At 38.2% G+C, this 25,333-nt stretch overlaps 5 protein-coding genes and 1 non-coding gene across 15 annotated transcripts in view; 3 read left to right on the top strand and 3 right to left on the bottom strand.

Annotated features, from left to right (window-relative positions):
* The first annotated feature begins 588 nt into the window (after positions 1–588).
* On the top strand, positions 589–660 carry TRNAP-CGG (transfer RNA proline (anticodon CGG)). Its single transcript has one exon. It is a non-coding gene; the product is annotated as a tRNA-Pro (tRNA).
* A 2,320-nt stretch (positions 661–2,980) lies between these two features.
* Positions 2,981–3,598, top strand: LOC140775711 (pentatricopeptide repeat-containing protein At5g56310-like). The gene has a single exon (XM_073119119.1). The coding sequence runs from the start codon at positions 2,981–2,983 to the stop codon at positions 3,596–3,598; it is 618 nt and encodes a 205-aa protein (XP_072975220.1).
* A 110-nt stretch (positions 3,599–3,708) lies between these two features.
* Positions 3,709–6,309, bottom strand: LOC140776816 (uncharacterized). The gene is made up of 3 exons (XM_073120685.1): positions 5,976–6,309; positions 5,461–5,680; positions 3,709–4,163 (listed from the first exon to the last, which is right to left on the bottom strand). The coding sequence occupies exons 1-3, from the start codon at positions 6,173–6,175 to the stop codon at positions 3,948–3,950; spliced, it is 636 nt and encodes a 211-aa protein (XP_072976786.1). The 5' UTR covers positions 6,176–6,309; the 3' UTR covers positions 3,709–3,947.
* Positions 6,310–6,454: 145 nt separating this feature from the next.
* LOC140776814 (uncharacterized) lies at positions 6,455–11,750 on the bottom strand. 6 transcript variants are annotated; one of them, XM_073120683.1, is made up of 6 exons: positions 11,472–11,750; positions 9,390–11,390; positions 9,143–9,307; positions 8,904–9,036; positions 7,303–7,451; positions 6,459–7,145 (listed from the first exon to the last, which is right to left on the bottom strand). In XM_073120683.1, the coding sequence occupies exons 1-2, from the start codon at positions 11,620–11,622 to the stop codon at positions 9,391–9,393; spliced, it is 2,151 nt and encodes a 716-aa protein (XP_072976784.1). In that variant the 5' UTR covers positions 11,623–11,750; the 3' UTR covers positions 6,459–7,145; positions 7,303–7,451; positions 8,904–9,036; positions 9,143–9,307; position 9,390. The 6 variants fall into 6 exon arrangements, with proteins under 6 accessions (XP_072976782.1, XP_072976781.1, XP_072976780.1 ...); XM_073120679.1 differs by having other exon boundaries at positions 6,458–7,155; positions 9,390–11,749; XM_073120678.1 differs by having other exon boundaries at positions 7,303–7,464; positions 9,390–11,749.
* Positions 11,751–13,002: 1,252 nt separating this feature from the next.
* On the bottom strand, positions 13,003–16,915 carry LOC140776455 (small COPII coat GTPase SAR1A-like). The gene is made up of 3 exons (XM_073120167.1): positions 16,447–16,915; positions 16,164–16,295; positions 13,003–13,598 (listed from the first exon to the last, which is right to left on the bottom strand). The coding sequence occupies exons 1-3, from the start codon at positions 16,573–16,575 to the stop codon at positions 13,278–13,280; spliced, it is 582 nt and encodes a 193-aa protein (XP_072976268.1). The 5' UTR covers positions 16,576–16,915; the 3' UTR covers positions 13,003–13,277.
* A 2,075-nt stretch (positions 16,916–18,990) lies between these two features.
* LOC140775400 (uncharacterized) overlaps positions 18,991–25,333 on the top strand; it is a 54,633-nt gene continuing 48,290 nt past the window's right edge. For all 5 annotated transcript variants that reach the window (XM_073118673.1, XM_073118671.1, XM_073118674.1 and 2 more), the window contains exons 1-2: positions 18,991–19,125; positions 19,218–19,337. In XM_073118673.1, the coding sequence (XP_072974774.1) occupies positions 19,114–19,125; positions 19,218–19,337 (132 nt within the window). In that variant the 5' untranslated portion in view covers positions 18,991–19,113. The remainder of the gene's footprint in view (positions 19,126–19,217; positions 19,338–25,333) is intronic.

Raw genomic sequence — 25,333 nt, 5'->3', positions numbered from 1 at the left:
ATAGAGTTATAGTGCGTTTGTCTTCTATTGGGCATTGTAGGTTTACATCTCTATTTTGTGCATTTAATTAGGCCCCAATTTATATTGAGCCGATCTTGATACACAACCATGTAATCAAACTTTTAACGTAAAGTAGCACTTGGACTCCCTTTGATATATCTATAATATTGTTGTATTTCTATGTTTCCCCCTAATGAAAAACATATAGTTTTGCATGTATAGCTGTTTGCGTTACTAACCGGCATAATTTAAACAATTTTGATATAAAAAGATACAAATGCCTTTATTAGTTTTTCATACATTTCTTTTAATTCAGAATATTTTAAAATTTTTGTTTCCTATGAAAGTAAAAAATTAATCTTATATTATTGGAAAGTAATTAGAGAGTATCCATATTATATTGAGCGATATTATATATATATATGTGTGTGTAAATATCAAGGGAAACACGAGTAATTAAGTAAGAAATATTTCGAGGTTATACACGCAGAATGAAACTAAGCTACTAACATATAAATCCCTGTTAAATACTTTCTTTGGAAAGGTTTTAATAATAAATAAAATTAGTTGAACAAGTAATAAACAACTGGGTGTTTGGTCTAGTGGTATGATTCTCGCTTCGGGTGCGAGAGGTCGCGAGTTCGATTCTCGCAACACCCCCCTAAGGATTTTAAATTTCTTTTGTGACAGATTTGCTGATGGACTGCTTTTTCAGCTGTATTTGGAAAAGGACGTCTTCTTTTATTCGACCCCCCCCCCCCCTTGACATATCTAATTAAAAGCATTGCTAATAGCTTATTATTGGAAATCTTTATGTAGTAGCATTTAATATTAGAGTGAGTTAAATCTTATGTTCTACTAGAAAGCTTCTGAATATAGGCATGTAAAAACTCTAGATGCATTGTACCACATATGCAACACCTTACTTAGCATTATTTACGAATACATCACACCAAGTAACTCTTGAGAGTTCTTTACCTCGACCGTTGAGAGGAGTATTTGGGAACCTGAATGCCTACTATATTGTATTTCCATATGTTGCTCCTCTGCCTCCAGGGGGGGCATGATCATAACTCATAAGGCTCTGTTAAACGATGTGCTACTCTGCTCTCGGTTACTACTTGCTGTTTAGGCAACACCCTTATTCCAGATTCTATCCTTGACTCTGTATCCAAATTGGTCAGGGACTTCTTGAAGGATAAGAGGACCGGTAGAGGCTAGCACCTGCTTTACTAGGATGCAGTTTGCTGACTCGAGACTGCCGAGTTTGCTCTCCTCTCCAAGCATATTTTTACTATAATAAATCATGGACTAGCCTCATTATCAAGATCATGCTAGCCTCGCCAAGTACCAGGAGCTTAATCCTCGGTTCCTAAAGGTAAAGGTGAATGCTTTATTGGATCTGGAGTAGTCTTTGCAAGACCACAAAGACAACAAGTGAACGTTGGGTGGGCAATGGGTTCACCACAAAGGCTATCAGTGAACCTTGGGTCTCTTAAGATCCCACAGTAATAATAGCTAGAAGCCACCTCGAATCGATTGGGTCGAAGTGAACACAAATGGTGCTCTAGTTGAGGGAGGGTACCAACGTGGTGCTGAAGTTGTGCCACGAGCCGGCCCCACTTGACTCGATAATTTTGACGAAGGTATGTGCTGTCCGATTAGGCTTTGCTAGCTAAAAGACTACGTGAATTTAGTGTTGTACTAGGACTCTTTCGAATTGGTATGAATCATTTGCGCAAAATAATAATAATAATAATAATAATAATAATAATAATAATAAATAAGTTATTTATGACCCCTGCTCATTAGGTCTATTGTGGAAGAAATTTTTGTGCTTTCTCTTTTTTGTGATGTAAAATTCTCCTTGACCTCTCCCACTTGTTGTTTTTGGGCTCCTCTCCTGCTGCCTCTATTGATAGGAAGGTCACTGGCTGATCACAGCTCTTTTTAATCAAAAAGAAGAAGAAATGAATAAATAATCCAAAGAATTCGGCAAAGGTAGATTACGATGTGCCGACTAACATAACCCATTTGCTTGAACCTCTCATGCCCCCTCACGTGCTCATCGATCACCTTTGGTACCGTATTTGCTACTCCTACCACCATGACCCGCGGCGGCGGCGGCCGCGGATGGGACCTCCTCGACGTTGAGCGCCACCTCCTCCGTCTCCTCCACGATCGCGCCGCCCGCCGCCGCCACCTCGAAGTCCACGCTCACCTCCTTCGCCACCACCTCGTCAACTCCAACCTCCTCTTCTCCGCCCTCGTCTCCTCCTCCTCCTCCGTCTCCTATTCTCTCCGTCTCTTCCTCCACCACCCCTCCCCTTCCCTCATCCTCTTCAACTCCACTCTCAAATCCCTCTCCCTCTCGTCTTTGTCCTCCTCCTCCTCCACTGCCTTCTCTTTCTTCTCTCTCCTCCGATCTCGCTCTCTCTCGCCCGACCACCTCACCTTCGCGCCAATCCTCAAGTCCTCCTCTTTCCTCTCCGACCCAAAACCGTTTCTATCCCTCCACGCCCTTGCTTTTCTCTACGGATTCCATTCCTACCCCGCTGTCTCCATAGCCATCCTCGAAAACTACACTGTTTTCGGCCCCATGTCTGCCGCCCAAAGGGTGTTCAACGAAATGCCACGCAATGATATCGTCGCTTGGAACCTTATGATTAATGGGTTTTGCAAAAGACGCGATTTTGGAAGCGGATATTGCTACTTTCGCCAGATGGGTGAGCGGAGCATCGTCTCCTGGAATTCGATGCTCGCCGGGCTGTCGCGCTGCGGCCAGGACGGCGAGGTGCTGCAGCTGTTTGAGGAGATGGTGGAGAGTGGCGGAATTGAGGTTGACGATGCCACGTTAGCGACGGTGCTGCCAGTGTGCGCTCGGATGGGGAATTTGGAGCTTGGGAGGTGGGTTCATAGGTATGCCGATAGGATAGGGCTGTTGAAGTCGGCGGTCAACGTCGGCAATGCGATCATCGACATGTACTGCAAATGCGGGGACTTGGTGAGTGCTCGATCAGTTTTCAACGCTATAGCGCGGAAGAGCGTCGTCACTTGGAATACCATGATCATGGGGTTGGCATTCAACGGACACGGCCATGATGGTCTTAGCTTGTTCGAGGATATGAAGAGGAGCAGCCAACAGCCCAATGCTGTCACATTTGTCGGAATTCTTGGTTGCTGTACTCACGCCGGGTTGGCAGACAAAGGCCGAGAGCTATTCCATTCCATGCATTCAGAGCATGGGATTGAGCCAAGGCTGGACCACTACGGGTGCATGGTTGACCTCTTGGGAAGGTGTGGGCTTGTTAAGGAGGCTCATGGGTTGGTGAGGAGTATGCCGATGAGGCCGAGCGCCGCCATTTGGGGTGCGCTGCTGAGTGCATGCAGAAGCCATGGTGAGCTTGGTCTAGCGGAGGTGGCCATTAAGGAGCTTATAGAACTTGAGCCTTGGAATTCTGGAAATTATGTGTTGTTGGCCAACCTCTATGCCAATGCTGGCAGATGGGAGGAGGCAGAGAAGGCGAGGTGCCTGATGAAGGAGAAGAGCGTTCAAAAGGTCCCAGGGCAGAGCCTAGTAGAATTAGGCGTTGTTTAATATGAGGATGTGAGTAAATCATGAGGATCCCCTGCACAATAACTGGTGAACTTTTTTTCCTTCTTCAGAGTTCAGACTTCAGAAACCACCCATAAGGTACTCACTACGAATATATAAGGAAGCAGAAAGAATTAAGAGTGCCAAGAAGTGCACGCGTGTCTATTATTGAAACATGAACTTTAGTATGATTCACATAGAATCCCAGAGGATCAAGTCAAAAGAGACCAACAGTTCATACACGGTTTAGCACCACATGCATTAAGAAATGCCTGTGGTGCTAAAGAGAGCTAGAGGAAGAGAGCTAGAGGAAGGTCTTCTGGAATTCATGGAGAAGCCGATATGGTTACGGTTACACATTGATTTTACTGGCCAAGTACCACGAGTGCATAGCGAGACTGCCGAATGCCATTATGTTGGCAAGTGAAGATAAACCGTGGATCATTCCAAATCTCTTGTTCATTGCTGCAAGATTAGGATTAGTTTTTGCCACTTCCACATTTCTTGACCCTCCAACTTCTTCACCAATGTTGAGATCTCTCTCAATTTTGTGCCTCTTCTTCATCATCTGTAATGAAATAACAAAAGTGCTTCAATTCCTACTTAGCAAACATCCAATTGATATATTATGGAAGTAAGAAAAAGATGCACTCAGAATATGAGAACTATTTCTTATATAATAATGCCATGACTCATGCTACAAAGCTTGTAACAGTGCTAGGGTGAGACATCCTTATAAAAACGGATCAGAATAGCAAGGTCAAGCAGTAGTATTATTATAAGAACTGTGGGGAAGATAATGCACAAGCAATACCATTTTCAAATAAGAAAAAAAAAGTAATCCAAAATAATATAAGGAGATGCTTTAGATGGATTAAGCACCTGTTAAATGGCTTTCATGCATAGTTTTATTCGTTTTCTGTGTGCATCAGGATAGAAAACAAAGCTCGTAATTTGCTACAAGTTTCTTAGCCTTATTGAAAGGCTTTCTTAATCTCTGAAGCATCAGAAAGTTTAATACTTTGATTCTGAAAGGCCTAGTGATTGCTGGTAAAGAGATTAAGTTAGTTTATACAGTAAACTCAGAGCAATTAGTACAACTGATAAAGGCATAATACTCCAATTCTGTAGATGTTCCGAGTCAATAAGTTCTAATTAAAGTGTATTTGCTTTCCATTCTTTCCATCGAACTGTAAAGATTCTGTGAAGTGTTTACCTTAATAAGATTACATCTAAGGTACACATACTTAAGGCTTTGCCCAAAATATCCTGGTAAAATTGTTATGGTTATGTAGGCAAAGCAAAATGTTTAGAAGGCATTTCTTGGGTTCAAAAGTGCCATGTTAGGATGAGTCCATTAACTAACAATACAAAAACAAACTGTTAGCTAGACATTCACTACTCCACTTTCAGAAAAGCAAAAAACTTGCTAAAACTTCCAATCCTCCAGTTATAAAGACATTACATGTTGGTTCCTGGGTAAGTAAATAATTAAAGTTTAGCAGGTTATAAACTACGGTCAAAATACCATTCTTTACCATAGTAAGGGCATGTGACTTAATTCGTAAACAATACTAGACCACAATGGCAGGAAGATAATTTTGTTAATTACCCTTCATAAAAAGAAAAATATCTACCTTCAGTCAGTAATTTTCCAAAATTGACATTCTAGGGTATAGTTTGATCATCTAATTATCCTTCTGAAATAGCTCCATCATGCCATATAATAAATTAACTATGCCAAAGTAGAAATTTAAGTTGCACAACACATGAAAAAATAAAGTTACTTGTGAGGAAAACAAAACAGAGTATTTTCCCATGCAAGAAATGCAAGTAAAGATGCTTCATTTGTAGCAAAGCATTACCTCAATAGTCATGGGGGTGAACACAAGGAGGTTGGAGAGATCAAAACCGAGAGCTGCAAGGAGGAACCCAAGCTGGTATCGCTCAATGGACGAGGCCAACTTCCACGGGTGGAGGTAGGCAAACGCCGCCACAGAGACCGCAGCACATACCGCCACCAGCATGAAGTACGCCGGGAACATCTTGCCCTGCAGACTCCCAAACTGGTGCCTCGGCAAATTCCTTCAATTTTTTCCACCAACCAAATAAGAATCAAAAGAAGATTTGGAAATTTCGCTATGATTTATTAAAAGAAAACAATATTTTTGTCGTGGTTTCTCCAAAGAGTAGGGTTTATTTCCACCAGAAATCAATTAAAAACAGAAAAAGTAGCATTACAAATTAACACTTCTAAAATCTAAGGAACTCCATCTCGATTCTCTCTAAGAGTTGGATTACGTGTCTATTGCTAACAAAATGCGATATTTCCACTAAAAAAACTCAATTAGAATGGGGTTTAGGGTGCCTGGAGAAGTACTTGAACATGACGATGCCGCCGATGAAGGTGACCCAGAGGGCGGCGCCCCAGGCTGTGGAGAAACATAGGAGGTGCGCGAGCTTGGCGAGGGAGACGGCGATGGCTGGGGAGTCCGGCCGCGAGCCGAAGACGTCCGGGGCGAACACCACCCCGATGGCGAAGAACGCCACGGCTGTGAGGAAGCGAGTTGCCCACCCCATAGGAGAAGTCTAGGGTTAGGGTTTGTGGAGGAGAATGGTGAGCTGACGAGACGAAGTTTTAAATGAAACTTCAACGGAAAGAGGACGGCAGAACAGTCATGGCAGGTGCGTTGCTGGGGGAAGACTTAATGCTAATTTTCAGAAATGTCCTTGCAAAATTAGAAATTTCTTTTATATATATATATATTTATTTATATTATTTTTGGTGGGCCAACATTGAGTTGAATCAAATGGTCATATCCAATCCACCTACAAACACACACACATATATATACACACACACACACACACACACACACACACACACATCAGAGAAGTCACATTCAGCATATAGCACAGAGTCTTATGTTATGTTCCTATCACTTATGCTTGTAAGTTATCACAATGTTTCATTTTTATTATCTTTAATGTTCCACTACCAAAGTCCTCAAACAGTTTGGCAATGGTTTATAATGATAAACATAATCAAGTTCAGCAAAACCTTCATTGCCTTGATTCTATATATTATTTTCTCTAAGAAGCAATTAGCATTAAAAGACCACCAAATGCAGTAATCTTTTTAGTCCTTATCACTTTAATATGGTACAAGATCTAACCACCAGCTTTATGAAATAAAAGTAGAACATGTTACCGAGTAGAAAAGTTGACAATTAGGTAACAGACAGGTTGCTAATTTCCTGCCAGTTCCCAGCAAAGTAATATTCAATGTACATTGCAGAATAAAAAAAAGACACTTTCATAGTCCAAGAAATCGGTTTTCTTCCCATTTTCTTCCTAAAGGGGCAGTACTCTCCTTTCCAAGAAATCATTCTTCTTCTTTCTGTTCATCTTTAGAAAAACATTGAGAAAGAATGCTTTGCCGGTCAAAGACTGCAACTTGCTCTTCTCAATTAAAGAATGGTTGATGCAAAACATTATTATAGTAGAATGCTTTTGTGAAAGGGATTGTTTCCTTCAAATACCAGCTGACCTGCACACAGCTTGAGCGTTAACCAGGAGTTTGAGATTAGTATTGCTCGAAACAATTCATAAGATGACGACATACCAAAATAAGATATAAAATATAGTATACCGGTTGTTGCTGAAGGAATATAATCTAAAATTTGGAAATGAGAAGAAGAACCAACCATTTTCATCAAAATACAGTTAGCCACCAAGGACCAACTCAGGATGACTTCAGAGCTCATGGACCACAAGGGGCATTTTGATGCTAACAGCTGAAACATTGTCAATTCTTACCAATCTTTCTTTGGGTGCTCAACTCAACCCAATTTGGCTGAAAAAATAGGCTAAAATTATGGTGATCAGGAATTCTCAATTAGTAAACTAAATGTTTTCTCAAAATTATGCATCTTAACTTAACACACAGCATGAATAATTATATAAAGATTAACATAAATGATCTATACTCAAAACATAGTAAGCCTTATGAGTTGCTTCCCCAAATCTACTTTGAAATTATGAAGTTAGAATTCCCCTAGGATTTACACAGATTGGAACAATGTCTTTTAAGTTTGACCTTAACTTCACGTCAGCACCATCTGAGGGCTCCGCATTTCAAACTATTATATAAGCATGATATCACATATCTGGCAAGTAAGACTAATGTTCAAATATGAAACAGGAATCTGCTTATGTCAAGATATCATCTACAGCCTGCAGAAGAAATCAAGACTGAAGATAAGTTAGCTTTGAGTTTCAAATGGTTTCAAGGTGACATAGACCTTGAATGAGTAAAAGCACAAGTATGTGAATTCTTAATCTATACCAGAAAATTCTTGATTATATGCTTCTGGCTAAGAAAGATTCTTCACCCAAGATTTGGCCTTCTGAAATGAACAAACCAGTTGGGTTCAAGGTGTTCTCGTAAGATAATACAATTAAGACTTAAACTCTTGCATCTATAGAATAGCCTTGAGAAAATGTACTTGACCACACGTTCCTGGCCTAATATGTTTGTGGGTTGGTTCAGGAGATTTAAGGCCTGAAGAGTTACGCTGAGCTAAAATTCCATAGGCCTAAGGATTACATTTGGGTCTGGGTTAAGTTCCACTACCCCAACTAGAAATAGGCCCAATGTGCTTGTTGGCAATAGCAAGTATGAAATTGCCCCAACCGTAGGAGCTAGGCTGGTTGGCCTCCATCCTGATAGTTCCTTCAGCTTTTCCCACCACCATCAACGGTGCCTACCATCCCATGCTTCTCCATCGAACCACTTTCTCATTATGCCTTTTTTACTGTCCCACTCTCTTCCATCACCAATATCAGTTCCACTAAGATCTTCGTGTTATTTGCATTATAAGGAGTTTAGAAGTTTACAAGGTAGTAAAATATATCTTAAGTCAGTTAATTTCTTAATAGCCATCAAGTAATAGAGTGTTCGTTACTTTGTTGTATGTTGAGCTTCACTGAGAACCAGAAAGGAAAGAAAACTAACAAATACAACAGCTATACTATGATGCGTCTTAGATAAATAAATAACAAAAAGAATTATCAGATGGTCATAAAAGAAAAGACCTAAGCAGAAAATTTACAAAGCATAGTGAGTGCTGAGTAGAAATGCTTTGAAGTATAAACTTTGCAAATCAGTTTCCACCATTTGATATACAGGACAAACCACAACAATGAACAAACTCAAGGTGGTTCTTTGAATGCATTTTCATGATTTCAAGTAATTATATTGAAAAAATTTTATGCAGACTATAGCACCGAGTATAATTAGACTTACCACAGGTTGTTTTAGGAGGCAGATATATGACTGCTAACATCAGGTTATGTCCTCCTTCAGACGAGCAGTCTTGATCTCATCTTCAAGATTTAGTTCAACCTCCAATTCAGCATTAAGAACCTTCTGGAAACCTCTTTATATGCAAAACAGTAGAGAAGAAAATACGCAATCAATTTATCAACTATTAATAATCCGCAATACAGAAAAACTACAGTAGAAATGATAACCATAATTGCTACCTGCAATGACATCAGAATTTAAGTCGAAAGTATAAGCTTTTCTGCTTTCTTAGATGCCTCTTTGTTCATGGTAATAAAGGCATGTCACATATGAATATATAGCAACATTGATGAAGCAGTAACAGAATAGAGCTACCGCTAGTCTTTTACCAGGGCTGAGATCCTCTGGGTAATTCATATGCCTTCCATTAGTAAAAATATAATTCTAGAGCAGTATAACCTTTGTTAAAACCATGATCAAACTTACATCAACTGTTGACAATTTTGTGAGCAATTTCAGGTTCAACCTTCTGAATAGGAGAGGAACTCAGGTGAATTCCCTTCCTTGCGTATTTTTCGATCATCTGCTGTGCCTCTCCGAAGTGGCCCATACTGCTAAGGGCATCTACAATTGGGTCATATGAATGTGAAGTAAGAGTGCAGCCGCTGACCTCCATCTTAAGTAGTATTTCTTTAGCCTCTTCAATTCTCTGTGCATCACATAAAGCTTTGATGATAGTATTGTATGTGTAACTATCAGGAAGTACTCCAAATCTCAACATGGCATCGAAAAGGTTTTGAGCTCTCTCAGTTTTCTTCATCCTGCAGAAGTTCAAAATGAGGGCATTGAAAGAAAAAATATCAGGAATAATGCCTTCTCCTTTCATCCTATTAAAGAGCTTCATTGACTTGCGAACATCCCCAACAGAACAAAGAGAACGAATCAGTATGTTGTATGTAACAACATTCGGAGGGACACCCCATTCTGCCATCTCATTGAGGCAATCAAAAGCATCATCCATTTGATGGGCTCGGCAAAGACCATCTATAATCGAGGTAAAAGTAATGACATCTGGCTTAAACCCATGTTCTAAAAGCATCTTCAGAATATCCCTTGCATTATTGACATCCCCAGCTCTTGAATAGCCACTTATAAGTGTATTAAATGTTACTAGGTTTGGATGATAACCTTTGCTATGCATTTCTCTAAAGATCTCCTTCGCCTCGTCCATCACTTCTGCTTTGACGAAGCAATCGATCAACATATTGTAAGATTCCACACTACATACAAGTCCACTCGAAACCATCTGCTTCAAGTATTGCTCTGCCTCAGAAAACTTTCGCTCTCTGAACAAAGTCTTGACAGCCGTAAGATACGCACTAAAGCCAGGCTTTCCACCTTTTCTTATGAAGTCATCGAGTAAGCTGATCATATCACCTGATTCCAAACTCTTTTGAGCACAAGCCATCACAAGACTAAATGTTGTGGTGTCCGGAAAATAACCTCTTAGGCTCATCTTATTCATAAGATCTATTGTCTCACTAGCCATACCATTCTTTGAAAGGCAGTACAACACAATACCACCGGCATGCTCTTGCATAAATGGCTCCTCTTCTAGTAGCCGGTTTAACATCTCATGCGCCTTGTGTGGCTCCATGCATCGAAACATGCCATGGACCAATGACCGGTAAGTAGCCTCACTTGGAGCCACATTTTTCTTCATCATCATCTTCAAAACCTCAAAGGCATCTTCCACTTTATTTGCATTGCAAAACCCATCCACCAGTATCGTGTATGTGAACACATTAGGCGTAAGCCCAGAACTCTCCATCTGCTTCAACAACCGTACAGCTTCTTCAACTATCCCAAGCTTGCACACTCCATGGATCAGAGAATTGTAAGTGAAATGATCAGGTGCGCAGCCATCCGAAGGCATCTGCTGGAACTTGAAATAAGCCAAATCAAGTGAATTAGCTTTAACCAATGCTGCAATGACTGAGTTATAGATTCGTGTGCTCGGCCTACAACCCAATAAGGACATCTGCGCAAAGACTTCATTTACATACTTGGCGAGCCCCAACCTACCCCAACTGGAAATCAAAATGCAAAGCAAATCCTCTGTGATTCGACATCCAGAGCTTCTAATCTCCTTCAGCAAGTCTACAGACAACACTACAGGACCTTTCCTCCAAAAAATATCAGATAAAATTCTGCGAACTGATTGATCCTGGGCTACTTTCTCATCAAAACTAGAAACCCAGATGTAGAATTTGAGCAAGAGCAATGGGTTTTCAGAATTTTGCAAGACACTCATCACTAATCGGGGATTCAAAGACTCCCTTTTGGATCGAAACTCTGTATTGAGCATCAAAAACCAATCCTTTTCCGAAAGGATCGCTGAGACACGAACTCGGTCGACAAATTTCGCCGCCTTCTGGTGACATTCGTTCGAAAGGAGCTGCCTTGGAGCCGAGGTGCCATGGGATCCTTCGAACCCATGAAAAAAATCGGATTTTGGAGAGAACCCATTAAAATTATCGGATTTTGACGAAGAGAGGCGGGAGTTACCATGAGAGATGCGGCAGAGAGGGTCTAATTCGGAGCTCCCCCTGTCGATAGGCTTGGGATTAGTTGGGGTCCTTCGTCCCGGTACCAGTTCGGCTGCGGCGTGCTTCTTAGAAGGCGAGGTTCGGAGATTAGGAGATGGGAACCCTCTCATGTCCTCTTCGCAGTCGAAGAGCAACAGAGGAGGAGGAAAGGGTTTTTCCCTTGCAACTCGCGGTCGTGATATTTCAATCTGTCTGGTACTCTATGTTCGCACAAGCACACCCATTCAAACCTGTAACCAGTATGATTCGATCATTCGAATACCCACTTCAGGAATTCTATCTAATGAGGAAGAGAATTAGTGATAATCATAAGCAAGTTAAATTAACGATTTAACGGGTTTTTTATTTTTATTTTTATTTTTATTTTTATTTTATAGATCACGAGTATATTCGATAATCATAAACATGGTAAATGAATTAACTCTTCTTACCTATAAAAATTGAGAAATAAGTCGCAACAAATTTAAGTTATACACGTATATAATACTCCGATAGATAATTTAATGTTGACGAAATATTATAGAATTTAATTACTAAACTATAGTGATGATAAGTTACTTTAAAAAAAATTAGCGTTACAATGCTGATTTTTCAGCATATTATTTTAAAATGCAGAATTCAAAAAAACTTTATACGAGAAGATGGTAAAAATATGAAAATATACGAGAAGAATTAAAAGAGCAAAAGAATTTGGTTTATATTTATCTTAGTTTAATCTGAATTTAATATTTATCTAATTTATCTTATTAATGGATAAATAAGAATTATCTTCTCATGACCACCATATGTATGTCTAATATAATAAAGCTCCCATAGATTCAGTGTTTTTCTATTGGGATCGCGAGGTGACAAGTGAGGCTCCTTTTATTAAGAGAGAGACTATTTTAGGCAAGTAAGGTTCTTAGGTCGGCCACTTTGGTCAAACACTCTACTTATAATTTACATGGGTTAACCTTTTATGATCCAAACTCTGATATAATAAGTTCAAACCGATTTGAAGGTTTCTGCTTGTGATAGCATAAATTCAAACCCATTTAAAACCTTCAGATTTATATCGAATTATCTTATTGAGTCAAAAATTGCCACTGTAAATCTTACTCACTTTGAGCAATACCAGCAAACAAAACATTGAGGACGATTATTAAAGATCCGCTTAAATGGAAACCTTCTTCAAGAAAGAATGAAGGCATCCATGTAGATAAATAATTGTAACAGATGATCCAACAATGTTAACTTTCCAAGTGCTGGATAAACGGTCAGTGTTCAAGTCTAAGTTGACCTAATAGAATAATGATCTCCCAATTTCAATTCAGATACACAACAAGATTTAGTATTAACTTATCAGAAACAAAAATTATTCTATTTAACTTAACTAGGAATGCAAATATGGAAGTAACTTAAACTTAACTAGGATGCATCCCAAGATTTCTCACCAAAAAAAAGGGATTGCAATTGAAATTACTTCCCCTACAAAAATTATTTGGAAAGACTTGAAAAATAAGATCAATTAACCAATGCCCAATAATTGAGAACCATAATCCCCAACTACAAGTAATTGTTTAAAAGAATGGGAGCATCTAGACTCAAAACAGATAGAACACAAAATCTCCACTTGGCGCTGTGGATGATCACTAAATATATCAACAACGAACAAAACATAGAGCACCCAGAGGTTCTACAATCGAGACGTGAACAACTAAAAAGGGGGACCATGGCAGGAAAAGTTGGGAGTTCTCTTCTAGCCATTCAAAGTACATGCATCACCCTATATGATGTACTGTGAGAGCCACTTGAAGCCATCACCGTAACCCATCTTGCGGACAATGCTGCACATGAAGACCTCAAGAGGCCGGACATTGGAGTTCCCAAGGTTGACTTTTCCCTTGCCAGTCGTGAAATTGCTTAGACCCAAGTGGTAGCGTAGCTCTTCCTCTGATGCAGCATATGGGATGTCAATCTTGTTCCCCAGAATCAGAAATGGAACATTTGTCAGGGAATCATCAGAGAGGAGAGCATCTAGCTCCTTCTTGGACTCCGCAAACCTCTCCTTGTCAAAGGCATCAACCAGATACACCACTGCATCAACCTAATTATGAAAATGATATAGTAAATTTAGATGAAAAGAATAAAAAATACCACATCAAAAGAAATTAAAGGACTCATTACACCAGCATATTAGGAAAACAGAAAGACTTATAGTGAGAGTAAGTACATGATGAAGAAGAAGAAAGCATTAATAGCAAAAAGGGAAAAGTATGAACGAAGATGAGGTAACATGGGAAAGAACTAGGATCTTTGGCAAATAGTTTATTCATTAGACATTCTGAGGCACAAAACAAGGACTAAACTATTGAAACTTGACAAGGCTGCTCAAAACCAAAATATGGCAATCTACAATTGCGCACATGAAAATCAGAATTCTTACGAGATGCTGGTATGCGCTAACTATGGTCATGGGAAAAAAACAACAGAATTTCAAATACACGTTGAGTCATGAATGAACTTATTTACCATATAAAATCCAAAACTAAATAAAGATCCAAACAACAAAACCTACCAATTTAGATTTTAGAATTAGTACAACCCAAAAGAATCTCATCAATACTTTAGCATGCACATACATCAGTCTGCTTTCATTAACACCTAATGGAACATACATGCTCTCACTGGCAGGAAAAAACATAATAAAATTTAATGGAACATACATGTAATAGTCCCTCACTATCAGCAGCATACACGTGTAAAAGCAATAATTTTCATCGTCCAATAGAACATCTGTGAAAAATTCTAGCATGGAAAATACAAATAGACCACAACATATCACTCAATCCATCCAAGTGCTGAAATAAATTTAGACCATTCCTTATATTGTGGATCAAGAGAGAAAATTACACTCTACTTGTATCAAATAATATGCACCAATTTGAATATCTGATGTAGGATCTAGAACTTGGCTTATGCTATTACTATTTTGCATGTTAACAATCTGGAGCATCACGCAGCAACGACATGCATTGCCAAACACTTATAGCATCTTACATCCAGCTACAGCTACTTAATGTGCAGTCAAATCAACTAGGATAGTGGACTTGCCACTTTAGATCCTCCATAATCATGTGGCCATATGAATATGCACCACAGATACAACCTTGTTATTAGCATCAAGAATCAATCATATAGAAGATCAAGCCAAGCCCAAGGACCTTGACCTCAAATTGATGTTGCAACTCATACTTTAAAATTTAAATAGATTCCCTTATCAGCGAATGGTAATGTAAGGTCAATAATGATATATGGCTAGAGTACTTTACAAATAAAAGCAAAGAGAAAAGAAAAAACTAACCAAAACGATGCATATTTTCTATCTTGAACAGAAAGAAAGAGAACATGTTCAAAATTGCCTCTGCAACTAGAAGTGGAGACTAACAAGGGAGCAGTCTCATGCAATCATTGTCAAGATTCAAGAACTTAAGCATACCCAAGTTTAAGATGAAGCAGATAAGGAAAGATATGATGTCCATGAGCATGGAGACAAGAGGTAGGTTATCTACAATAAAGGACAGATGTTATTGCATCTGGAGTGAAGGTTGAAAAGTTACATTTAGGATGATAAATATTTGGCTGTACAACTTCTTATTAATGACTCTATATTTAGCAATGACGGTTTCATTGCATCTCAGTCTGGCATTTTATTGTCCTAGGCTACTGACATGGCAAAATTTTATCTTGGTATCCTATTGGACACCTAACTCATATGGGGCAACTTAAATGATTCGGAGGAATATATGATGGTTATTCCTAAACTTCTTAACAACATGGTAACAAGGAGTCATTACAGCTTGGTGTTTGTGGATTTAAATGCTACATCTTGCAAATCAAATTAGTATATTTAACAGTTGTTACTACATCAAGCCACTCCAAGCCAAGCTCTGACAAGCTGAATTCGACTCAAGCTTGGCACGATTATTAAATAAAGGTCCAAGATGTGACTTGATCTCTGTTCAATTAAACAAATAAGAAGCTCAAGCCAGCAAGCTGATTCAAATATTTGATACCCTTACATTGCATATTAAGATGATATTTGTATATCTTCCCGTATTAATCATTTTACTGTTGCCTTGCCTTATATATCTCAATTCTTGCGCGTAATGACAATAGTATTATCTCCTCCAGCTATATCCTCTTTTTGAATTTCTTGACTTAAAAAGTAGATGATATGTCAAATTCACCTTATCAATTAAATTTTGCTAAGCTTGACTTGATTTTTAGCATGCAAAAAAGATTAACACACAACATTTTCATTTCCAGAAAAGGATTTGCATGAACAGAGATCATCGTCAGAACCTGAAATAAATAAAATCATTATCGTCATTATCATCATTATATATTCTAGTCTTAGATGCTGCCTTCCTTAGCAAGGCAGGCAACCAAGGGCCTGTATGCAACACCACATCACAGCCACGCATAACTTGTTGCAGAATATGCAATCAAGTTGCAAAAAAGGAACTAAGAAACCTAAGGACAATTCTTCAAACCAATTTTTTTTTTTTAAATTAAGAAAAATATCACAGATTCTGCACCAAATACGCGATATATATATATATATATATATATATATATATATACAAGAGATTACGAAGAAAGAAGAGACCTTGGCATAATAATCCTTCCAGACACGGCGAGCGATCTGATGTCCTCCCAAATCGAACGCTTTGAACTTAATCCTCCCGATGCTCAGCTCCTCCGAAGTAGGGTACTGCGTTGGTTGGTGCTGAACCAATCTCTATGACACACACAGAGAATATTATAAAAAAAATCCATAATTTTTTATAATTATTTTTTCATAAATTATACAAACTAATCATCTAAATCGAGAATTTCTCAAGATTTTAAATATACAACTCCTCGAACAAATCGACCAATCAACTAGGTACCTCATCCTTGAGCATATGAAGCAGCGTGGTCTTCCCCGCGTTATCAAGCCCCAGGAATAAGATCTTGGCCTCCTTCTGCCACAGCCCGAGCGAGGCGAGGACGCCATAGAACCAATCTATTACAAACATCGCAGTGACCGAGAATTCTTCCTCCGCTCGATCAGATCGCTGCGAAATCCCACCGGATCACGGCTATAGAATCCGATCTGAACACTTGAAAGATGAGGAGTAAACCCTAGAGAGCGAGAGCCAAGCAGAGGAGGAAAGCGTCAGAAGCGGAGAAGAATGCAGAGAGAGGGACGCGGGCGTTCGACAGCTACTAATATCGACAAGGGGATCTGTGGAAGATGAGCTGGAAGAAGATGACCGGATGGGCCGGTGGCAGGATGAGATGACCAGATGGAATTTCAGCCATCCTGTGGACGAGGTTGGTATGGTGACTGGTTTGGTGGAGCGGGACTTCCCCTTTTTTTCTAAACGGAACGGCGGTGGTAATGCCAGCCCAGCGCAACGCCGCTACCGTATACGTTATACGTAGTGGGTTATTTAGTGCCTACTGCATAGTGGCCATCCCAACGTTCTAATAGTCTTCGAAATTTAATACAGGGAAGTAGGATTAAAGCGTGCTTGACCATAAATAACTGCATTAGTGCATATTCTAATCCAAACATTTTGAAAATTTACAAATCACACCCTATATTTTTATATATTTTATGATTCACACAATTATCCTTCATTTTTTATAATTTTATAGTTCAACTCCTCAATTTTTTCCTATAACTTTTATTTAACATTTGGAGTCAACTAAAATTATCCCTATCTCCTTTGTCATCTTCTCATCATCCTCACCAACTCATTATACCCGAGCCAAAGATTTTAATCTCTAAATTAGAGTCGATTCATATGCTTGGTTAACTCTATCTTCTCCCTATTCAAAGACAGGCAACAGGAAAGATGGGGGAAGATGGTGGTGATCATTGGAGGAGGTGGTTGGGAGAAAGATAAAGAAAGATAAAAGGAGTAGAGAGGAAGGAAGGATATAGTGAGGACATTTTAGTAATTTAATTAATATTATAGTGTTAAATGGGTCAATTTATAAAATCCTGAAAAACACGAGTTAATACAAAATAAATAAAATACAGGATATTATTTATAAAATTTTCATAATTTTTATATTATTCAAGAGCTCTTAGAATAACCAAGATCCAGACACCTCTTAATACAAAGATACTACGAATACTTCGACCTCATAATATATTAAATAATAGATTGAACAGTTGCGCCAGGCCATTACTAGGTATGTTATTGAGTTTAGCCAAAGCTCCAAGTTGTCATGCCATCCAGTAGTACATCTAAATCCACCGAAATCTGCACTTCAAACTGTGGTTCAACAAGTGAGCAGTTTTCGTCTGTTGTATACCGTAGTACTGATTTTGTGAAACACTATGGTCTATACTTCGGAAAGATAGAATAGAGAGTCACTTCCTGGTAGTATGACACATAGTTCTAGTGATGAATTAAAATTATTTGGAAATGCATCTTTTAGCCCCTTTTTTATTCACTTCAAAAATAATTATTTTCTCTCTTTTTACATACAATCTCTTATGTTAGAATAATCATATTCTATAATATAAATATTATTCATTAAAATTATATTTTATATCACACATTGGCCTAATTATAAATTTATATTAAATTAAAAGGTGTTATCATCATTTCATAAAAGATAAAATACTTTTTTCAATTTTTTCTTTCACTTTATATCACACCAAATATTATTATTATATTTTTATTTTAAATATAATTAAAGGTAGAAATAGTTAAATATCTTATTTTAAAAATAATAAATAAAAATATCTATTGTAGAATTGACTTATTTTAGAAATAATAAATAAAAATATCTATTCTAGAATTGCCCTTGTTGGGATTATGATCCTAACTCACCACAACATAGTTCGATATTAAATGAAATAAGATAATATTGTCTAGTAATTATAACGGATCAAATCAATAAAAAATAAATAAAATATTACATGTACTTATATGCGAATATGAGAGAAAGATTTTATCTTCATCTAATCATATATTGATAAGATTATATCAATCCATTGACTGTGATTATCTTAAACCACTTCAAGATAAAGCTTAACAATATCACCAATTGACTACTCCTTAAAATTGTTCCAACAAATTTAAATTACAATTTATAGATTAACTTACCCATAATACCACAAAGTTGGAGAAACGTGGACTTTTTATTTATTTATAAAATCCACTCATAATCTTCTAAATAAGGGCATAATATTACAAAGTTTAAAAAATAAAGTATCATATTAATAATATGGAATAATAGATAATGTTATAGATGCTCATATTGTATGAATATTTCGTGTTTAAATCTCAACTGCACTAATTCAATTTGGATATTACTAAACCACAGAAGTGGAGAAAAGAAAAGGTCTCCTTTTCACATTGAAAAATGACAAGATATATATACTCCGAATAACTAGATGACATGTATGTAGGAAATTCCTGAATTCGGGCCCGCAAATGATCAGATCTCCTCGCCACCCTCATCCTTGGTCGCCTATAAATTGGAGTTACCATCTTTCCTGATATCTCGTAAAAGCATTCGAAAAGGTGGGAGAGAGAGGCTGTACGACGTCAATGGCGGTTGAGGTTTTCTTTCTAGCATTCTCTCGAACATCTTCTTCTCATCTTCTTTTATTCTCGCTCCGAAACCCTACAAAACTCTGTCCTTCTTGGGTTAGAATCCTTCAAGTCCGCCTCCAAGAACGCTTCACGGAGAAGCAGAAGCTTCCCACGTCCAACAGAAAGGTTCGGTCGGAAAATGGTCGAAATCGTACATTCCAATAAGCAGATCAATGCAGGTTAGTCGCGTTTGGCATTGCTTTCTTGTACTGGTTCTTGCTCCATTTCTGTTGCTATGGCTGCATCGGAGGTACCTGTTTAGGCTTGGTGAATGTAATAGACGATCTTTTTTGTAGGCTTTATGGATTATTTATTTTTCAAACGGGAAATCCAAGTACGTCTTGGGTTTGTATTGACGTATTTTGATACCCTAGATAGGCTCGCGAGCTTTAATTTGGTTCTTCTTGCGTTCTTGTGCTGGTTTCTTGTTCGAATTCCGTTTCTTGTACTGGCTCTTGGTGTAAATTGCAACCATCGCTGTTGTGAGTTTGATTTTGTTTCATAGGAGCAAATCCATGCCAGGTTCTTGTTCTTGATTTTGTACTGGTTGTCGTTATAGTTTAATTTGGTTTTGGTTTGATTTTTTTTGCTTCTTGTTCTTGTTCTATACTCCGTTGTTATGCTCGGAATAGGTTCTTTGAGTTTAAATTTCAAGGGTATAGTAAATTCTCCTAATTCGTTGACATAATAGATTCAAACGGTTTCTGGCTAACGAATACCTCGAGCAAATCCATGCAGGTGTTATATTGTCGTTTGATTTTTATGTTTTACATAATATACACCTTCCATGACTGGTAAGCGTTATTTGGTCCTTTATTATTCGGTGTTCTCCTGCTGGTTCTTATTCCAATTGCATCACTATGCTCGAAGGTAGTTTGTTAAATTCCTAGTGTAGTAACGATCTCTGCTGTGAATTTTCTGGGAAGATCTTCCAACTGTTTCTTGACTAACCGAAGATGGTCACTACAGAGAGAACAGCTGAAATGTTTAAATGTGATTTTTTGGGAAGGTCTACCAATCTGATTTTATTTTCTGTGGCCTCTGCTGCAATAGTGGAGTGGATGTAGTAGTATTTGACTTTTTTAAGTTCTCATGAGTTCAGGTCTTCCTAAATATAATTAGCATTTTGGATGAGTATTCGTAGAGTGATGTTTATGCAAATTATTGTTACTCTTTGTGATGGGTCAAAACGGGTGCAGAAAAAAAGAAGAGGAGAAAAACCATAGCTGTTGCTGGAGAATTCAAACTAATCCACCTTTTGATGCATCACATAGAGAATTCCTTGCTCGTCAATATAAATAACAAATGCCACATCTAATAAAGGACCTAATATGCTTATAGTTTAAAGTTGTGCTTCGTTATCGTCTGAAACAGAAGGCTGATACAGCCGATATGGTCAATATATATCGTTTTTTCAAGCATCCGATTCTGATCTCGAAACCGACACTTAAAATCTTGGCCGATCTTGATCAATTTTAGCCGATCTATCTTGGAATCGGCCAAAACTGAGATCCGTGATTCTTAGTAGCTGTATTCATAGTGATGACGAATAACTTCTTATATTTATCTTTTTTGTAGAAATAATTCGGACATTCAAAAAGGCATAGGTAATCCTATGTCGTTTCTTGGAATATTGATGAGAATAGATGAAGGGCGACCATGAAAGGTTAGGTAAAAGACAGATGATCTTGGTCATCCGTCTAGCTTGTCATGGATTTCAAGGAGGAAGAGACCTATGTAGCAACCTTTAGTCATGATAAAAGTGGGGAAGGGAGGATCTTCTCTAAGAGGTCCAATCAGTCCTTACTCGAGTTCAAGGATGTGATGCCACTCCGTTTCCTGGGTCGGTCAATTAAGGTTCTTGAATAAGAAGCATTGTGTGCCCTTCATATTAAAGTTAAGAAGATTGAAAGGAACTTTTAGATTACCTAGTTCAGGGAGAATAAAATAGGTCATTTAGTATATCTATTTTAGGAAATCAAAGGGCAAAAGCTTATACGGAAGCTTCCCTCTTATTGCCATTGCTGCTGTAGATTGACTCCTGTCAGCTTGATGTGATGCTTAGGATGGATGGGGGGCTAAACTAATAAATATATAAAATGTAGCTTTATAATATCTGGAAAATTATCTTTATCAAATCTTGTTCACACATGATTTTATTATGATCATATGGGTATTCACACATTTAGCAAACATGGTTAGTTGCAGATGACCAATGAAATGTTAAATGTCAACTTAATAATGATAGATATATCAATAATAGGACAGATAGTTATCATTTACATATGCAACCACATTCATTAGTGGTCCATATACGAGTGCATATTCATATGTGGTCCACAAATATAACCCCTATATGTGGTTCAATCGCATATAAGGATTGGATAGTGCATTATGCAGAGCAAATTACTTACTCCCAATGCTCATGCAACGAAAGCTATATAACCAAGTTTGTACACCTGAGTAGCCTAACAAGTCTTTTCTCATTCATGGAAAGGTTGATCATAAATTTGGACAGGTTACTTCTACATGGGGCCAAAATTTTTATCAAAGAAATATAATGCAGAGCTTGTATAAGATGTTAGGAAAAGTAAAGAAGGTGCAAGATATGACACACAAAGAAAATCCAATTTGTGATTATATGATATATGTACTTGATGCAACGATGGTACACATTTATAATATTTTTAATAAACTTTTAATAATATTTTTCGGTCTTTGATATGTCAATCTTTGATTTTTGGTTTAAATATATGTATTAAAAGTTTAAAACTTATATTATAATATTTTATTTTTAGATTATTTTTGTAAATGACATATTTTATTAAAGATAAAGTAACAGTTAAATATAAATATTATTCAACACATATTATGATTGAAGACATTCATTAAAACTAATATTAATGATTAGACACTCCATAATATTATTAAATACTCCATAATATTAATTAATAATAATTTCATAATTAAAATTGATATTAGTTGAACGTAAAATGACAAGGAGGATTAAAGACTTCATTTGTCGGCACAAAAATAACATGAGAATGTTGCATTAAATACTGTTGATATTCTTTAAAACTCATTTATTAATAGTATTGCTCATTGTAACGTCTTATAAAGTCTTCGTACAAATAGAGATTTTATAATTATCCTATAATATGATATGAATATTGAACATGCACGAAAATGAACGGCATCGGCACAGACACAGGCATGAACACACCAGAAGCACATGCAGATTGAGGATATGGAGTATAATAATGGTGAACTCATATCATCCTGTGGGTGCACCTCTCCTAATGTTCTGCTACTTACAAATTTAAGTCCTCTGTAAAAAAACTACCTCTCTGAGAATGTTGTTTAACAGAGATGCATATCTCATCTCCATCATCATCATTACCAGACTAAGTCTCGTTGTCATCTCTAGTCTTATTATTATCAATTTTATCTAAGATTTTTAAATGATCAATTGATCGGTTGATTTTATAATGATTGATGAAAATAAGAAAAATTTTAAAAAAAGACTCCACATGGCACAATGACCGGCATGCGTATTTTCCAACTTTTACAAAAAGTTTTGAATATATACTTTGTCAGTTCCAGAAGGAATGATTTTACGGGAGCGAATGACTATTATTTAGGGGTGAAAATGGGTCGGATTAACTCCGACCCGACCCGCTATCCGACCCGACTCGGATCGGATTCGGATACGGATAGAATTTTTGAAAAAAAATTTGGATACGGATTCGGATACGGGTCGGATATATTTTTTGGATTAGGATACGGATATCGGATATCCGTTTACCCGCATATTTTTTTAAATGATTTACAGTTTTTAGTTTGCTTATTTAAATAGTAAATATTAATATTATTACTAATAATACGTTATATATTATTTATAGAGATTAATTTCTCTAATTTTATATATTTGACATACAAAAAAATTATTTATTATAAAACTCTTAATAATTTTGTATTAATTATATTTAAATAAAATATTATAATTATTTTAAATTCAATCAATATCCGTTTAAGATCTGATTCTTTATCCGAAAATTATCCGTATCCGTTTAGTTAGGATATGGTTCTAAATTTTGCTATCCGTCCAATATTCGTATCCGAAACTATATCTGAACTAAAAATACAGATTCGGATATGGGTTGAGCACTATCTGATCCGTATCCGATCCGTTTTCACCCCTATTATTATGTCTTGCAAAAGGAAGAAATACGGTAAAGAGGAGTTCCAAGCGTAGGAGTTCATTCAACAATAATAAATAGGAGGAGCAGGTGCAAAAGTAGTAGGAGTAGCAAGTGCTTCCCTAGTAACAGGAAGGGAGGTGCAAATTAGTGCGCTATAGGAATTTGGATTATTTCCCGCCCTCTGGGCACTTCCCCTTGTAGTTCTAATTGAACCATCAACACCAACCTTGGTCTTACCTTTCTTCTGGCACGAATGGATCCCTTACCTCTTATCGAAATCTGTGTATCCGGGAGAGTAGCTCGTTGGCAGATGCTGTTGTCGGAGTTTTACATAACTTATGTCACGTAGAATCGTGCTGAATGGCAAGCTCGGCACTCAACAAGTGCCGGTCGGCACGGGGCGTGCTGACTTGCACGGCCATCCAGAATTTGATGGCAATTATACTTTTAGCTTTGCCAAGAATTCCAAGGTTGAAGCAAAACGGCAAAAGATACCATTAGAAGAGAGTAAGAGACAACAATGAATCAAAAGGAATATGGAACTATGGACAAGAAATCAAAAGAACATAAGATGGCATTTAGTGTTTAGACTGTAACATACAAATTTCTTCACTTTAATCACTTGAATAGTTTAATATATGAAGCTAGGCAGATATTCTTGTACTATAGTAAGATCTTGTGGTTTGCGAATGTGTGATATATTCTGTAATAATTAAGCATTACTGGGTAATCATGTGTGGAGATTCAGCTGTGTTAGTTGCCAGATTTGTCTTGTTTTATAGTGCATAACTCTAAATTTTATCCATAACATGCAACTAATCTGACAACATCCACAAATATTTATAACAAATGGAGCTTTCCTCACTGAGTTTGAAGTAACATATTGTAGCCTTTGCAATTTGATCTATTTTAGTAGGACTCACTATTACTATTGATTATTGAAGCATCATAAACTATTTTTACCAAATTATGATGAAATATCATAATGTATCTCAGCTACATCTGGCTGTCGACAAGATTACTTTTGCTCCAAAGATAAGAATACTTGAAAGAAGTATTACGTACATCAATGAAGCATGAAAGAGTATCATTTTAAAAGTGCATCTGATTTGAAGATTGCCAAGTACTTGTGCTTCGTAGATATGCAGCTGTACCCAGTTTCTTATAGAAACATGAGCTGTTATTGTAACACCCCTCCCCCCCCCCCCCAAAAAAAAAAAAAAAAAATCTCTCTCTGACTGACGCACGCCTGCCACCCTGCCCCTCCCTTTTCCTCTTCTTCCCTTCCTTTGCCGTGCACGCCACCTTCCCCATCTCCCTCATCTCTTCTTTCCCTCACCGCAACCCTCCCACCTCCAGCCTCTCACCTTCCCCTCCATTCGCTACCTCTCTCTCTCTCTCTCGTGGTTGTCGACAGCCGCCGGAGCCGCCGAGCTCGCCGACCATCCCCCCTCCGGTAAGCCCTCCTCCCCTCCTTCCTTCCTCCCCTCTTTTTTCCTCCTTCCCCTCCTCGGCCTCGTGCTGTGTTGCCGCTGGCGCTGTGCTGCGCTGCCGGCACCGTCGGCCTCGTGCCGCGCCGCCAGTGTCGTAGCCCCTCGGGCCTTCCACCTCTCTTCTGTCTCCCTCCCCCAACAGAAATGGGGGTGGGAGATGGATGTTGGTGGGCTGCAGACCGCAGCCCACCTGGACTTGTTTTGGGTGGGCTGCAGGACGCAGCCCACCTAGAGTGGTCTCGGGTGGGCTGGAGGCTGCAGCCCACCTGGTCTTGGACTCGGGTGGGCTGCAGGCTGCAGCCCACTAACCCAATTAGTGGGTGGGCTGCGGTCTGCAACCCACTATTCCAACCTTGGTGGGCTGTGGCTGGGCCCCCAGCCCACCAAGGCCCTATTGCTTTGTGGGTTGGGTTTGGGCATACCCATTGCCTCTAGCCTAGCCCATTTGGACCCTATAACCTTGTTTATCATTTTCACCTG

This window comes from Typha angustifolia, chromosome 14 (genome assembly GCF_048772165.1).
Source record: "Typha angustifolia cultivar Huaian chromosome 14, ASM4877216v1, whole genome shotgun sequence".
Classification (NCBI taxonomy): Eukaryota; Viridiplantae; Streptophyta; class Magnoliopsida; order Poales; family Typhaceae; genus Typha; species Typha angustifolia.
The sequence above is the reverse complement of the archived record's forward strand: the minus strand, read 5'-3'. Positions and strand labels throughout refer to the sequence as shown.